Genomic DNA, 13,846 nt, shown 5'->3' on the forward strand with positions numbered 1-13,846 from the left:
GGGGGATACTTAAATCCCCCCCAAAAAAGTACAAGAGCATTCCCTGTGCATGCGCAGAGGGATCCGCAGGGCTTGCCGCCATTGGTGCTGGCGGTGGAGGTGGGTGAAGAAGCCTTGGCGGGCTGGTGGCTAGGAGCCTCGGCTGTTGCCGCTATGGGGGGAGAAGCCTGGTAGGCCCCGCAGCTAGGAGCTGTGGGCATTGCTGCTGCTGTCGGCGGTGGCAACGATGGGGGAGAGAGAAGCCTGGTGGGCCTGGAAGCTCGGAGTCACGCAGGACTCACCGCTGTTGCAGTGGTGGGTGGTGTTGGGGAGGAGCTTTGGCGGTCCAGGAGCTGCGGGAAATCCCCCCCCTCGCACTTCTTGTAACAATTTTCACAAAGAAAGTCTGGGATATAGACATCTCAGGAAAACATCACTTAAGAAAGTATACAAATTCTATAAATGGACAACCAGTCACAAACTTCACACGCTTCAGAAGGAAATAATACCAAAGATTCTATTCTATAAATGGACAACCAGTCACAAACTTCACACGCTTCAGAAGGAAATAATACCAAAGATTCTATCTGCAATACCTCGCGCACAGAGTGTTGGACTGGATGGGCCTTTGGCCTGATCCAACATTGGCGTCTCTTATGTTCACTGGGCTTCCTGATCGGTGGAATCCAGCAAGGCAATTCTCATTGCTGGGAGCAAAGTCGAACTGGTCCAGGGGTCTGACTTCGATAACTGTTCACCAGGTTGTCCAAGAGCAGCTTGAAAAGAGGGCAGAAAGGTAACCGCCACCCTCTCTGTGATATATCAGCATCCTGTATCCAGACTCTGTATACTCAGGAAGGAGCTTTGACTCAAAAGCTTCTACCCTGGAAATCTCGTTGATCTCTAAGGTGCTACTGGACTCGAACCTTGCTCTTCTACTGGAGACCAGTATAGCTACTCTCTGAAACCAGGACCCTGGGGTTCTCCACTAGAGGGAGGTCACAGATAGATGGATGAACTTCCTCTTTGACTAATTATTGATCAATTTATTCCCATGAGGTTCTTATCTTCTTTTTAAAAAAGAAAACAAAAACTCATGTAAACCTTTCCTCTGAACTGAGGGTCGCCAGCCTTTTTGAGCTTGCAGGCATTTTGAGAATTCTGACCCAGGATGGTAGGCACAGCCATAGGAAGTGGAGCCAGCCAGCTTATCTTTAGGTGAAGTCAATGAGAGAACCATGGCCTCTGAATTTAAAGAGACAGAAGAACAAAAAGGCTGTGCAATACCACTAATGTATGAAAACATCTATATATCCAATTCCCAACATGCCCCCTCCGTGCAGATATCTAAATCCGCACATCGGGGGCACTTGGGGGGGCAGGGAGATTTTCCTGCACATTTAGGGCAATACCCAGATGTGCAGAAAAATCTGAAAACTTGGAAAAAATATGCGGGGGATATTTAAATCCTCCCAAAAGTAAAAGAGCGTTCCCTGTGTAGACACAGGGAACGCTCTGAGAACAGCTTTGCTGCTGCCGCCAGAGAGGGGGCGGGGGCGGGAAAAGGCTTGGCCGGCCAGCGGCTGTAAGCCGCTCAGCCCTTGTCGCCATCGCGGGAGTTTGGCAGGCGAGTTCAAGCCTCGCCGCTGCCGGGGGGAAGGGGGGGAGGAGGGAGAAAGTTTGGTGGGCCAGCCAGGCCTCGCCTGCCACTAGGGAAGGGGGGAGAGAGAAAGTTTGGCGGGCTGGGTTCAGGCCTTGCCGCCGATGCTGGGGGGGGCGAAGGCTTGGAGGGGCGCGGGCGTCGCCGTGGGTGCCAGGGACGGGGGGCGGGGGAGAAGGCTCACCTGCGGCTGCTTCCTTCTACTCCCATGGAGCTTCTCCCCCCTGCGAGTATTGCGGGTCTCCCTTCTTGTTCTTATAAAATTCACAACATCAGTAATCAAAGCACTTCTACCGCCATTACATGATATACAGCCCATACAAAAATATCAGTTTAGGTGAATGTACTATAATAAGGTCCAAAAATAAGTTGAATATTCTAACGAAGTTTCCGGGTAATGTTCGTTTCCGAGGTCTTCCTCAGAGAAGGACCAATATAACTGCAAAACTGTTTTTCTCTCTCCTATAACTTTTCAGACTAGTCAGGTGAGAATATGCTCCATATAACGCAAGAATTATTTTAATTGTGCAAGGCATATTTGGAAGCTAATCTGGGGGCTACTGTATTTGACCTGAAATATTCCAAGTGTAGCTTGTCTTTAATCACGCAGTGAAGATCCTTGTTCCGTGGTGGCAGCTGCGGCCAAGGTAACACTTTTAAAAATCTGCAGAGCCAGTCAAATCTCCAGGGGTCAATCAGAAGCTCTGCCCACTTCCTAAAAATACTTGGCAGGCACCAGGAAAGGAATCTGCAGGCACCATGGCACCCACAGGGACTATGGCGGGGACCCCGGCTCTACACTAATGACTAGCCAGGGGCCACACCTTGCAGCAGTGAACTCCACAGGCTGATCGCCTGTTGTGCAAATCCTCTTGTTGTGTACTCAGATGTCGCTCTTGTTTCCTCCCTCTGAACAGGTGACAAGCGTTTTGAGTGTGCCCAGTGCCAAAAGCGCTTCATTAGAAGTGACCACCTGACGAAGCACTATAAAACTCACCTGGTGACCAAGAACTTGTAGGGCTGGATGCAACCATAAGACGTGGGGGAGCCATCCCGAGGGTATTGGTGACCCCGTTGCCATGAGGGGACAAAGGACAGAAAAATGCCCCACGTTACACTCCTGATCGGGGACGTCGTCTTTCCCAGATGTCTCTTGGCAGGAAAAGGGAGTAAAGGCCGCTGTGGATTCCATCGATGGCCTCTGCCTCCTGGCGCGCTCCTTGGAACCATCTCAGAAGGTGCCTTGGACGGTGTGGCATCAGGCTGGGATGTGAAGGAGGAGCAACATCACTTCCAAACGAATTAACTAAAATCAGCACAAAGTCCGGGAGTGGGGGGGAAAGAGATGGGGGGGGGCAGTAGCAAGGCAGAGCCTCTCCCCGCCCCAGAGATCCTTGGGAGCCCACAAAATAAGATTTTTACTCCATTGCACCAAAGGGCCTCCCTATAGAAGTGATAGTAAAAACAGCAGCAAACACCCCCCCCGCATTCCCCCCCCAGCACATTCCTACTTTATATTTAAAATTATAAATATCTATAAATATCTATATCTATATATTAAAAAGCCTCCTTAGGAAGCCCATGTTTTTTCTACAGAGAACGTTGCCTTATATTCTCCCTCCCTTCCCGCCCAGTTCCAAATTATGTATTGCAAACAGGTTTTTTTTTAAAAAAATTACTTCTTTAACAAAAGAAACGAAGCCTTGCTTGAATTGAATGATGCAAGCGCCATCCGAAGCCCCTGCATCGATACCAAACACGGGACCCAGACAGTTCCATTTACCGGTCTGTGCATCAGGGCCTTCTCTGTGCACGCAGCGGGGGTGGGGTGGGAAGGGTGTTGGGTTGGGTTTCAGGGGCGTGTGCACGGGAGCAGCCCTTTGCTCGTGGAAGAGAGCAGGAGGAAGCCCTGTGCAAAAGGGAGCCCCCTCTTGTATAGGACAGTTCTGTGGCCAAGCGAAAGAATCCCAGCTGCGGTAGAAGGCACCTCCAAGGCATCTGGAGGGGAGTGGGAATCTCTGGGGCACGATGGCATCTGGTCCTGCACCGCTGGGGGTCGGCAGCTTTTGCCAGTGGGAACAGAATGCCACGATCTCAGTGCCACCAAATTCTTGTGCACTTGAAACGCAGGCATTCTCTTTCCAGACGATCTCTTTCTTGGATTTCTTTGCCTTCCTCCCCCCCCCCTTTTAAAAAACAGTCTCCCAATAACAGCCCCTTTCTGTATTATAGTGTATATTGTATCATAGACTATATATTGCGTTGTGTTTCCTACATGTTTCAAAAACATACGGCTTGTTATTTTTGAGCTTTTAAATTAAAAAAAAAATCCACTTTATTTTTTAGTTGTAATTGCTTGAAGTATGTTTCCCCCCCCCTTTAATTACGTGTCAAATCCTTGTTATTTTTTTATTAACGATGTAACTTGGCCGGCCAACGTGAGGCTAGCCTAGGGGAGAAACAATCACATTTCTTGATTAAATAAATTTAGTTGTCAAAAGCAAACCTGACTAGTTTGGGAGCAAAGAATCCTTTTGTTTTGTTAAGGGGGGGGGAGATGGGAAGCACAGACTCATTGGGTGAGTTAATCACTGAGTGGTAAACTAGGGTACTGGAGAGGGGTGTTGGTTGGTGCTGCGGGGGGCAACAGTGGGAGGGCCTCTAGTGTCCTGGCCCCACTGGTGGACCTCCTGATGGCACCTGGTACTTTTGGCCTCTGTGTGACAGAGTGTTGGACTGGATGGGTCATTGGCCTGACCCAACATCAGCTTCTCTTATGTTCTTCTGTATTAATGGGAAAGTGAGACTCCAGATGAGGAGGCATTTTCTCATGAGAAATGTAAACTGTTTTGTTTCTTTGCTCAGAATTGTTTGTGATACAGATGGAGAAGGGAACTGACAAACTTGATAAATCCAGAGAGGTAGCCATGTTAATCCATTGCTGCTGCACAATTAAATGGAAGCCCAGTGGCCCCTTAAGACTAACAGAATTTAGTCCAGCATCTGAGCTGACTTCCTCATAGGGTTACCAACAACCTGGAGGAAAAAAAATGCCTAATGGGGATGTTGTTTACCAGCTGAAAAGCCTCAACTGCCCATTTCTGCACATTAAACCTCTTTTTTTGGGGGGGGGGGATTGTTCCTTCAGGTTGTTGCCAACCCAGCTTCGTCAGATTATGAAGTGTATATCCATAGCAGTTATGAATATACGCTTCATGCATCTGATGAAACGAGCTGTCTCTCACAGTTTATGCTGGAATAAACGCTTGGTCACCTTTAAGGTGGGACTAAACTTTTGCGGAGGGCTTAACTAGAATATACACATTTAATTCTCAACTGTTTCTCCCACTTTCTGAATGGTATCAACATCATTTACAGAGGAGAGCAGGCCAAAGGCTTGATTTGATTTCATGTATCAAAACACCCTAAACATTGGTGGGGGGGGGCTGACCAACACATTACACAGGAGTGTGAAGAATAAAATTGTGAGTTCTACATGCTGCAAGCAGAGGTGTGGATAAGTCATCATCGGGGTGCCGCTTCAAGCTGTCCCTGTACAATAACTGTAAACCTGTAAAACCAAACTTCACCTGCCATGAAAGGCCTGGTTCTCCTTCCAGGCCTTATTTATTGAGAGGCATTTTTTCCAGGCAGTGGGGAAGTTCTCCTGCACAATCCCCACTGAAATGAATGGGATCTCTCTTAAGAGTGGAATTTCAGTGGTGGAAAACAGTGTTACAAGAAAACTTCCCGTTGGATCAAGCCCTAAGCAGAGTGCACCAACTTACCTGACAGATGGCCAACTTCTCTGTCACTTTTCTTCTCGTGGATGCAGAATATGCCTAGTTTGATCCACCAACCCCAGTCTCTCTCCCATCACCTTTATCAAGCTAACAGCCCACAAGATCTCTCCCCACCCTCTGAGAAACGATGCCACGAAGAGAGGTAGGAGAAATAAATGAATCCTGTTTTGTTATTTTCCAGTTTTGAGATTTGTCTTCTATACAAGGAATACTGCACTTTCGAAGAAGCTACCATATTTCCTGTGGCATGGACAGCTATTGTAGCTCACTTCTTTTAGGATATTATGGCAGTGGAACAAATGGCTGGACATTCAGTCACCTACAGAGCGGTGACTTGCAATAGGTACCCCCCCCCCCCCAGTTTCCCATCCTGGTAGTCAAGAAGGCTACAGGTACCAACCATGAGCAAGTTGCATTGGCTTGGAGCATGCTATCGGATGGATGGATGGAAGCCTGCGAGCTCCGGTAGATGTAAATGTGAACTGCCAGTAAGTAATTTTATGAAAACAGCTGAAAGTGTATTGGTGCAATGCTGGGTTTTAAGGAGAGGGGCTGTGATCTATGGGGGAGGCCATATGCATCATCTGTAAGAGATGCTGAATCCCCCTGGCGTCTCCAGTTTAAAATCTCTGGGTCAATGATATGCTAGACCTTTGTACAAAAGAGAGAATAGCATATAACAGGTGAGAAGCTCCCAACCTTCACCTCCATTTGGCACAAATTCTTCTACCTATTCGAGCAATGCTATCTTCTCACCTTGGGTCCCTGTTTAATTGAATCCAGAATGTTGTCACTTAATTTCCTAACCTATACTCCTGCCCTACCTGCTCCTCGTTCCTCTATCTGCTAATGGGACACATTAGGGAAGAGGGAGGGGGTGTGCTCTAGGGGGCTTGTTGGCTACGTTGACTTCTTTGTATGAAAACAATAAAAATCTAAATTAAAAAAACAACAACAAGGATCTCCTGCAGGGACAGCCTGAGACCTTGAAGAAGGGCCACTGCCAGAGAATAAAGCATCTGGTTTGGTGGGGACTGGTAGTCCGGTACAGGGTGAGTAGCTGCTTCTCTCAAAGTGACATTTGGCATCAGTGACCTCCCAAAAAAGCCACAGGGAAAACATGTCATTCATACCTGGTCTATTAGTGGTAGAAAAGTGCCATTAAGTCAGAGCCAACTTAAAGGCAACCCCATAGGGTTTTCGGGGAAAGAGATGAATAGAGGTGGTTTGCAGCTCTGGACTCCCATGGTGGTCTCCCATCCAAGTACTAACCAGGGGCCCCATCCGTACAAACTCTAAAATCAAGAATACCTTCCTCACTATACATTTTATCCTGGTATGCCTATTTTGACTACATTGGGGGGAAACCGGCCTCTCAAAATGGTCAGGGCACCATTCGGTCCATTTTGATGATCGCTGTCTTATCATTTTTTAACTGCCCTCTGCGAGGTCCCGCACTTGCTGTTGATTGCCGCATTGAAGCTGCTGCCCCAGCCTCACGTTTCGGTGATGTCCTCTACAGACAGAGTGAGGGACGGGGACGGAACAAACAAGACGTAAGTTCTGTGCAGTTATCAGTCATGCATTCTTTAAAAAGGCAGTCAAAAATTGTTCACTCTCGCCCTGACGCAGAGGCAGGCAATAACAGGGGTCGCCAGAAGTCAGCCATGGCTTCCAGGCACACACATAAATTCCAAAAGAAAAAAAATTGTTCTCTCTCTAATCTGAATTATTTTCAGAGAAGAAATTTTGCACGTGACACAGACTGATCCTACGTCTCCTTCTCATCTAGCTTATCTTGCTCAAATGATGTCGAGACTTTGAAAGAAGTAAGAATTTTTGGAAAGCACTAGCATTGTTTGCAAACCACACCTCAATACAGCAGTGATTTCCAATACTGGACTTGCAGTGCGATCTTAACAACACTTTCCTGGGAGTAAGCCCCAATGAATAAAATGGGATTTAATTTTGAGTAGACCTGCTGAGGATTGCTCCCTTGAACACCCAGGTGTGTCACCAATGATCTCAAGGCAAGTGATGACATCCTCAAAGTAATTTTACTTCACTTAAAAAATAATTATGTCATACTGCAATTTGGGGGAGGGGGCTGATTTTCAGAGTAGTAAATGGACTGGCTTAGATTCTAAGGGTCTTTCCATTGTGACAGTGGCTGTCTCTCCTCCTGCCCCTCCCCCAGATAAATTTCGGGTAGGCTGTGGCATGAGGGGTAGGGGAATTCTGCAAACAGAAGTTAAGTTTGCTTGTGTCGTTTCAGTGCAATACTACATAAATGCTATTGTTTCTAATTGAATTAGATGTGATCGCTATTTTTTAAAAAACTATGCTACATTACAACTTCAAATTTATTCCATTTAAGACAAGCGTCATGGTGAAGTGTCACAATTCTAAAAAGGTACGGAATCGTTGCAATAGGGGCTCTCAAATGTGCAACGTGTGGTGTAGAATTCAACTGCCTAGGAATCCTGGTGTTTAATTTAAAATTAAAAGCCTTATGTTTACAAAAAGCAAAACAAAACCCACCCTTGGATGGATGAAGGACGTGCATTGACTCCTTCACAGTGCTTTCAGGACATGGTGAAAATAGAGGAAGGGGAGTTTATAAATAGAGGAAGGAGAGATTATAAACAACGATTCCTCACTGGAGAGTAGAAGAAAAAAGGGTTTAACAGCTAGGATCAAAGGATCTCAATGTGTCCTGTACAGTACAGGTCCAAATCTTTACTGAACTGGAAGGAAACCTGCTCCTAGTGTTCTTTCTACAACCACTGCTTTACAAAACATCTCCCTGAACCTCCAACCTTTGACAGCATTTACCACAGCAACCGGCCACGGTGGTGGGCTTCTTCATGGTTGTGCTGTTATGGGCGATGTGTTGTCCCATGGCCAAAGATTGGGGCAGAGTCTCACGGGAAAAGAAGTAATCCAACAGGCGTCTGGTCGTCAGTTTAGGTTTGTCCGTAGAGACCGGGGACAGGTCCTCCAGCTGCTGGTATGTGATGTAGACTCAAGCGCTAGGAACCAGTTCCAGCTTGACCCTTCTGTTCAGTGTGGGGAGATGGGGAGAAATAGATTAATTTAAAACTGTGGTACAGAAGACCTCTCTTTGTTATGGACTGGAGAGTTCATCTAGAAAATACAATAGATGGCACTGAAGATACATACCACCTTCAGTTTCTGAATGCTCGAGCTTCATGGTGGATCTCTCATTCCTTCGTAAAAAGCATTTTCCTCCTCCTCGTTTAAAAAATGGTGTGGAGCTGAGTTGTTGTTCAAATCTGAAAAGGTACAATTGTGCCCTGAATGCACGTGCCAAATTTGGTTCCATAGCTCAGTGTTCGGTGGCATAATTGCATTCTGGACAGATGGAATACGGAATGGTTGAACAGAAGACTTCACTTGGACAACACATGAGACCAAACAAATACTGTTTGCCTACTCAGTGGTGTTTGTTTGGGTTGTGATGCCACTGGTTTATCAACCATTCCTTCCTGACTCAACACAAGACAGTTCCAGTAACAAAGCAAAATGTATCTTAATCTTCTCAACGTTTGGAAGCCCCGGGGTCATGAGGTACAACCCTGTGATGCTAGATTCACTACCATGACTCTTCCTCAAAGGAACCCTGGGAATTAGAGTTCCGCACATACTTCTAAGATGATAAGAGAAGCCATGTTAGATCAGGTCAACGGTCCATCCAGTCCAACACGCTTTAGGTGCCGCTACAGCACTGTTTGCTTCACCATTGGCTTTGATACATATGAAGAGAATTGCATTAGAGCAATTCCTAGCAATAAACATGGCAGAGAAGAAAAGAGGCACCATCTGATAAACGAAACCTGCAACATACTTAAAGAGAGCATTTCCATAGTTGTTATCTGCCTCTGTGACTGGAGTGTACTTAATATGCACAAGCAAGCATAGTCCAGAGAAATATAACTGTTTCAGCGTCAATTAATTTTCAGCCGTGAGAGATCTTGAAGTGTATCAGAGGCATAGCATCCAAATCGCAAGATGTCATAGTCCTGCTGTACACTGCATTGGTCAGGCCACACCTGAAGTATTGTGTGCAGTTCTGGAGGCCTCACTTCAAAAAGGATGTGGACAAAATGCAACATGCACCATGCAAATTCATTTAAACTTCACAATTTATGTATTTATTTATTTCTGCTGGTTTGCCATTGCCTCCTTCTGCATAGCAGCTCTGGTATTCCTTGGTCATCTCCCATTCAAATACTAGCCACAGCTGGCTCTGCTTAGCTTCTGAGATCTGACGTGACCAGGCTAGGCTGGACCATCCAGATTGGCGGTGGTGGAAAGTGCCCTCAAGTCACAACTGTGACCCTGTAGGGTTTCGAAGGGAAGAGACGTTCAGAGGTGGTTTGCCATTGCCTGACTCCACATCACGACCCTGGTATTCCTTGGACGTCGCCCTTCCAAATACTGACCAGGGTTGACCCTGCTTAGCTTCTGAGATCTGACAAGATCCAGCTAGCCTGGGCCGCCCAGGTCACAATTTATATCAGTCTCAAAATCCACCTTAACACAGTATCTAATTTTTCTTTAAAAAGCAATATATGTACCCCCGTCCTTTTCTTGGCTACTAAATTCCTGACCACAACTCAAAGGTAGTCTTGTATTATTTGCAATGGATTCATAGGTTCTTTGGTTAAAGCTCAAGAGGAAAGATACACTTGGGGGCAGCAACCCAGAATAGCTGGATATGCGCCCAGCTTTTATGAACATGGAGCACAGGATTTATTCTCCCCAGAGTCTCTAGTCTTTTGAGGACTGGGAGAAACGTGATGTTCCAGTAAAATACTTACATGGACTTTAGAAAAAGCCATCCATGGTGTGACTTCAGGCTGAAATACTGCATACTGGATGTCATAAAACTGGACTTTGAATTTCAATGTTAGCTTGTCAGTAAACGGGATCCAAAGTCTTTTCTTGCAAGATATGCTATTGTTTGTACCTAGCTAAAAAAAAAGAAAATCCCACAAATGACACTGCAATGACCCCATCAGTACATTTTCACCTAGGATACCCTTGTTTCCCCCCCCCCCCACCTCCAGGAGATCTGTATTTCTGCAGAAAAACAAGTCATCCTTCCTCTTGATTCTTGACACCTAATCCAGAAAGCAAGGAAAAAAGTTTCCTTTTCCTTCTGATGACTATGAGGGGGGGAAAAAGCGGGGGGGAGGAGGATAACAATGATCCTGATGACAAAATTAAGCACGGGCTTCCCCTTTTCACACTACCTTCCTATTTCATTTAATAAAACCACCATTCAAATAAGCAAAAATGTTATAGCTTAAACATTAACAGAGCTCACAGTCTAACAAATGCACATATTCTCATATATTATCAGCTCTGCTACTGATTTTCATTAAGAAACATTAATGTAATCCCGTGTCGGTCTTATGCATGGATGGTTAGCAGTCCAGGGGACATTTCGTAGAAAAAGAGGTGCTGGAGCTCATTAGCATAACTTATTTGCATATGCCACACACCCTGACATCACCAGAAGTGTGTCAGAAGGCAACACCCACCGCTCAGGCCCTACTGGACTGTTTTGGATTGCTACCTATTGGGGGGAGGGGGGAGAGACGCAGATCTGTCCTCGCAGAGGAGGGAGAGCTTGTACCTGAATAAAACTTGGTTTTAAAGGTGCCACTAGACTGTTTTGGACCAGTCGGCTGGGGGGGGGGGAGCTCTGCAGCTTACCTGGTTGCTTCTTGCTCTGACTGAGGGCTGCTGGGAGCAGGGGGTGGGGCTTGTTGCATGTGCCTGCCCCCTGGGCTCTTTACTGCCGGAGCTCCGTTCCTGACCCCTGGTTAGCGCTAAGTCCAGCCTTGGAAAGCACACCTTCCGCAGACAAAGATGATCCTTGGCAAACATTTAAACCAGTGGTACTCCATGGCCCACAGACAGCCATGTTCACCATTAACATCAACCAAAAGAGCCAGGAATGCACAGGGAACCCTCTTCCAGTTTTTCAAGCCTTGGCAAACATTTAAACCAGTGGCACTCCATGGCCCACAGACAGCCACGTTCACCATTAACATCAACCAAAAGAGCCATATTTACTTCCATCCTTACCATGAGACCTGCACTTTATGGAGGTTCACAGCTTACCTGCGTCTCCAGTGATGGCTGTTTCAAGATGGGAACCACCTGCGAATACCAAGCAAGGGCCTTGCCCCCTCTCCAATCATGGGGTAGGTGCCACACTGGGGAATGGTGCTCAGGAGAGCCACGGGTGGCACGGCGAAGAGCGATAAGCAGCTCACGAACCTCAGAGTATCATTGATTTAAACATTTACAGAAATTTATTTATTTATTCGATTTATATCCCACCCTCCTTGCGTAGCAGGCTCAGGGCGGCTTATAGTAGGTTAAAATACGTTAAAACACAGATGCATTGAAACAATGCAATAACGTAGTATGCAACAAATGGCAATCATAACGACATATAAATACATATAAAAAAGATAAAATGCTGATGGCGGTAGCATCCCATAGGGTCAAATTACGCTGGCTGTTGTTATTCAAGTTAACAAAGAGGGCCTTAACAGTTCAGATGTTGACTGTTCAGATGTTATCAGTATGTAGTCAGTGGCGGCTCTTAATCGAAGGCCTGGTGGAAGAGCTCTGTTTTACAGGCCCTACGGAACTGTAGGAGGCCCTGATGTCTTCTGGGAGCTCGTTCCACCAGTATGGAGCCACCGAGAAGGCCCTGGCCCTGGTAGAGGCCAATCTGGCATTTTTCGGACCAGGGAGAGTCAGACGGTTTTGAGACCCTGACCTCAGTGCTCTCTGGGGAACGTGGGGAAAGGCAGGCCCCTGACCGTATCTGACCTTTAAATACAGGAATAGAAGATGCATCTTTATGGTTTAAACATTTTTACTTTCTCACTCCTAGGGAATTATCATGAACTCCAATCCCAGACTCTTCCTCTGCTTTAAGAAATTCTGGAGCAATACTAATTGAAGATTAACATGATACTGCATCCAGCAGAAAACATAAGCTAAATTCAGCTTGAGAGACCAGGCTTTTCACATGAAGGCGAGCCACTGGCAGAAAGTGTTTCCTGGAAGAAAGCAGCAGACATGCAAAGCCTGGCTGCCAGCTCTTAAAGTAGGGTTCAGTTGCTGAATCCTTTCCTATCCCGACAGTCTCTGTGGCATAGTGGTTAAGAGTGGCGGACTCTAATCTGTAGAACCTGGTTTGATTCCTCCACATGAAGCCTGCTGGGTGACCTTGGACCAGTCCCAGTTCTGTCAGAACTGTCTCAGCCCCACCTCCCTCACAAGGTGCCCGTTGTGGGGAGAGAGAGGGAAGGAGATTGTAAGATGCTCTGAGACTCCTTTGGGTAGAGAAAAGCGGGGTATAAAAACCATCTCTTCTTATGTTCTCCCCACAGGAAAAACAAAGTTCAAAGCTAGGAACACAGTATGATAAGGAGCAGGTTTGACAAATATCTACATCATTTTAATTTTATGTGAGATATCAGGTGTGCCATTTCAATGTCTCAGTGTTGGATTTTGTGTACACAAATCCCATGCAAAGGCTGTGAGTCCTGTGAACTGGTGAAAAGGGAGACAGAAAGATTTTTAAATATTTGGACATCTGAGAAGCGAAGATAGATGCACCTGGTGAGTAGAGCGATCTTAGGCCCCACTGCAGAGTCTCTACTTGTAGAGAAATCTGTCTGCACTGACCTTGTATCCTCCATCTATTTGCTTTCAGGAGAAGAGGGGTGAAAACAAAGTGCTATCTCTGCCAATTCACAGGGTGAAAACAGCCTCTGTTCTTCACTGACTCAACAGAGTGAAAACAAATGCTGTCCCTCAAGACAAGCCAGTATAAAGCAAAGCTTGTAGTTGAAATAAATGGTGGAGTGTTTATTTGATGATTGCCCCATTGAACCTGCTAGTGACCTTGGTTGCCCAAATCCACCCCACAAAGAGTTAATGTAAACACTGAGAGGGGGGGGGGAATGACAAAGCTTATCTTGCATGGAGGATCCACCCCAACTTGTTCAAAGTCTTATTGCCTCACTGAAGTTAAACTTTTCCCTATACGCTACATGACTCCTTGAATGCTCCTCCAAATTACAGCCTCTTGTTGTGGCCAACGAACAGGGCCATCTGAGTGCAGAAGTCAGTAGGGTTGTCAGCTACAGGGCAGTGGAGAAATACCAGAAGATTTTGAGGGGGACTTTGGGGAGGGGAGAGTACCTCAGCAGGACACGATGCCATAAAGTCCATCCTCCAAAGCAGCCATTGTTTCCAGAACTGATTTCTACTGTCTGGTGATCAGTTGTAATAGAGGGAGATCTCCAGATTCCATCTGGAGGCTGGCATTCCTAGAAGTCAGAAT

General features: G+C 46.3%; 1 protein-coding gene across 1 annotated transcript in view; it reads left to right on the forward strand.

Annotated features, from left to right (window-relative positions):
- SP2 (Sp2 transcription factor) overlaps positions 1 to 3,118 on the forward strand; it is a 25,186-nt gene extending 22,068 nt beyond the window's left edge. Inside the window, exon 7 of the mRNA XM_015412438.1 lies at positions 2,557 to 3,118. Coding sequence (XP_015267924.1) covers positions 2,557 to 2,657 — 101 coding nt within the window. The 3' untranslated portion in view covers positions 2,658 to 3,118. The remainder of the gene's footprint in view (positions 1 to 2,556) is intronic.
- The last annotated feature ends 10,728 nt before the right edge of the window (positions 3,119 to 13,846 follow it).

The sequence above is a fragment of the Gekko japonicus genome, unplaced genomic scaffold (genome assembly GCF_001447785.1).
Source record: "Gekko japonicus isolate JY-2015 unplaced genomic scaffold, Gekko_japonicus_V1.1 scaffold8, whole genome shotgun sequence".
NCBI classification, from domain to species: Eukaryota; Metazoa; Chordata; class Lepidosauria; order Squamata; family Gekkonidae; genus Gekko; species Gekko japonicus.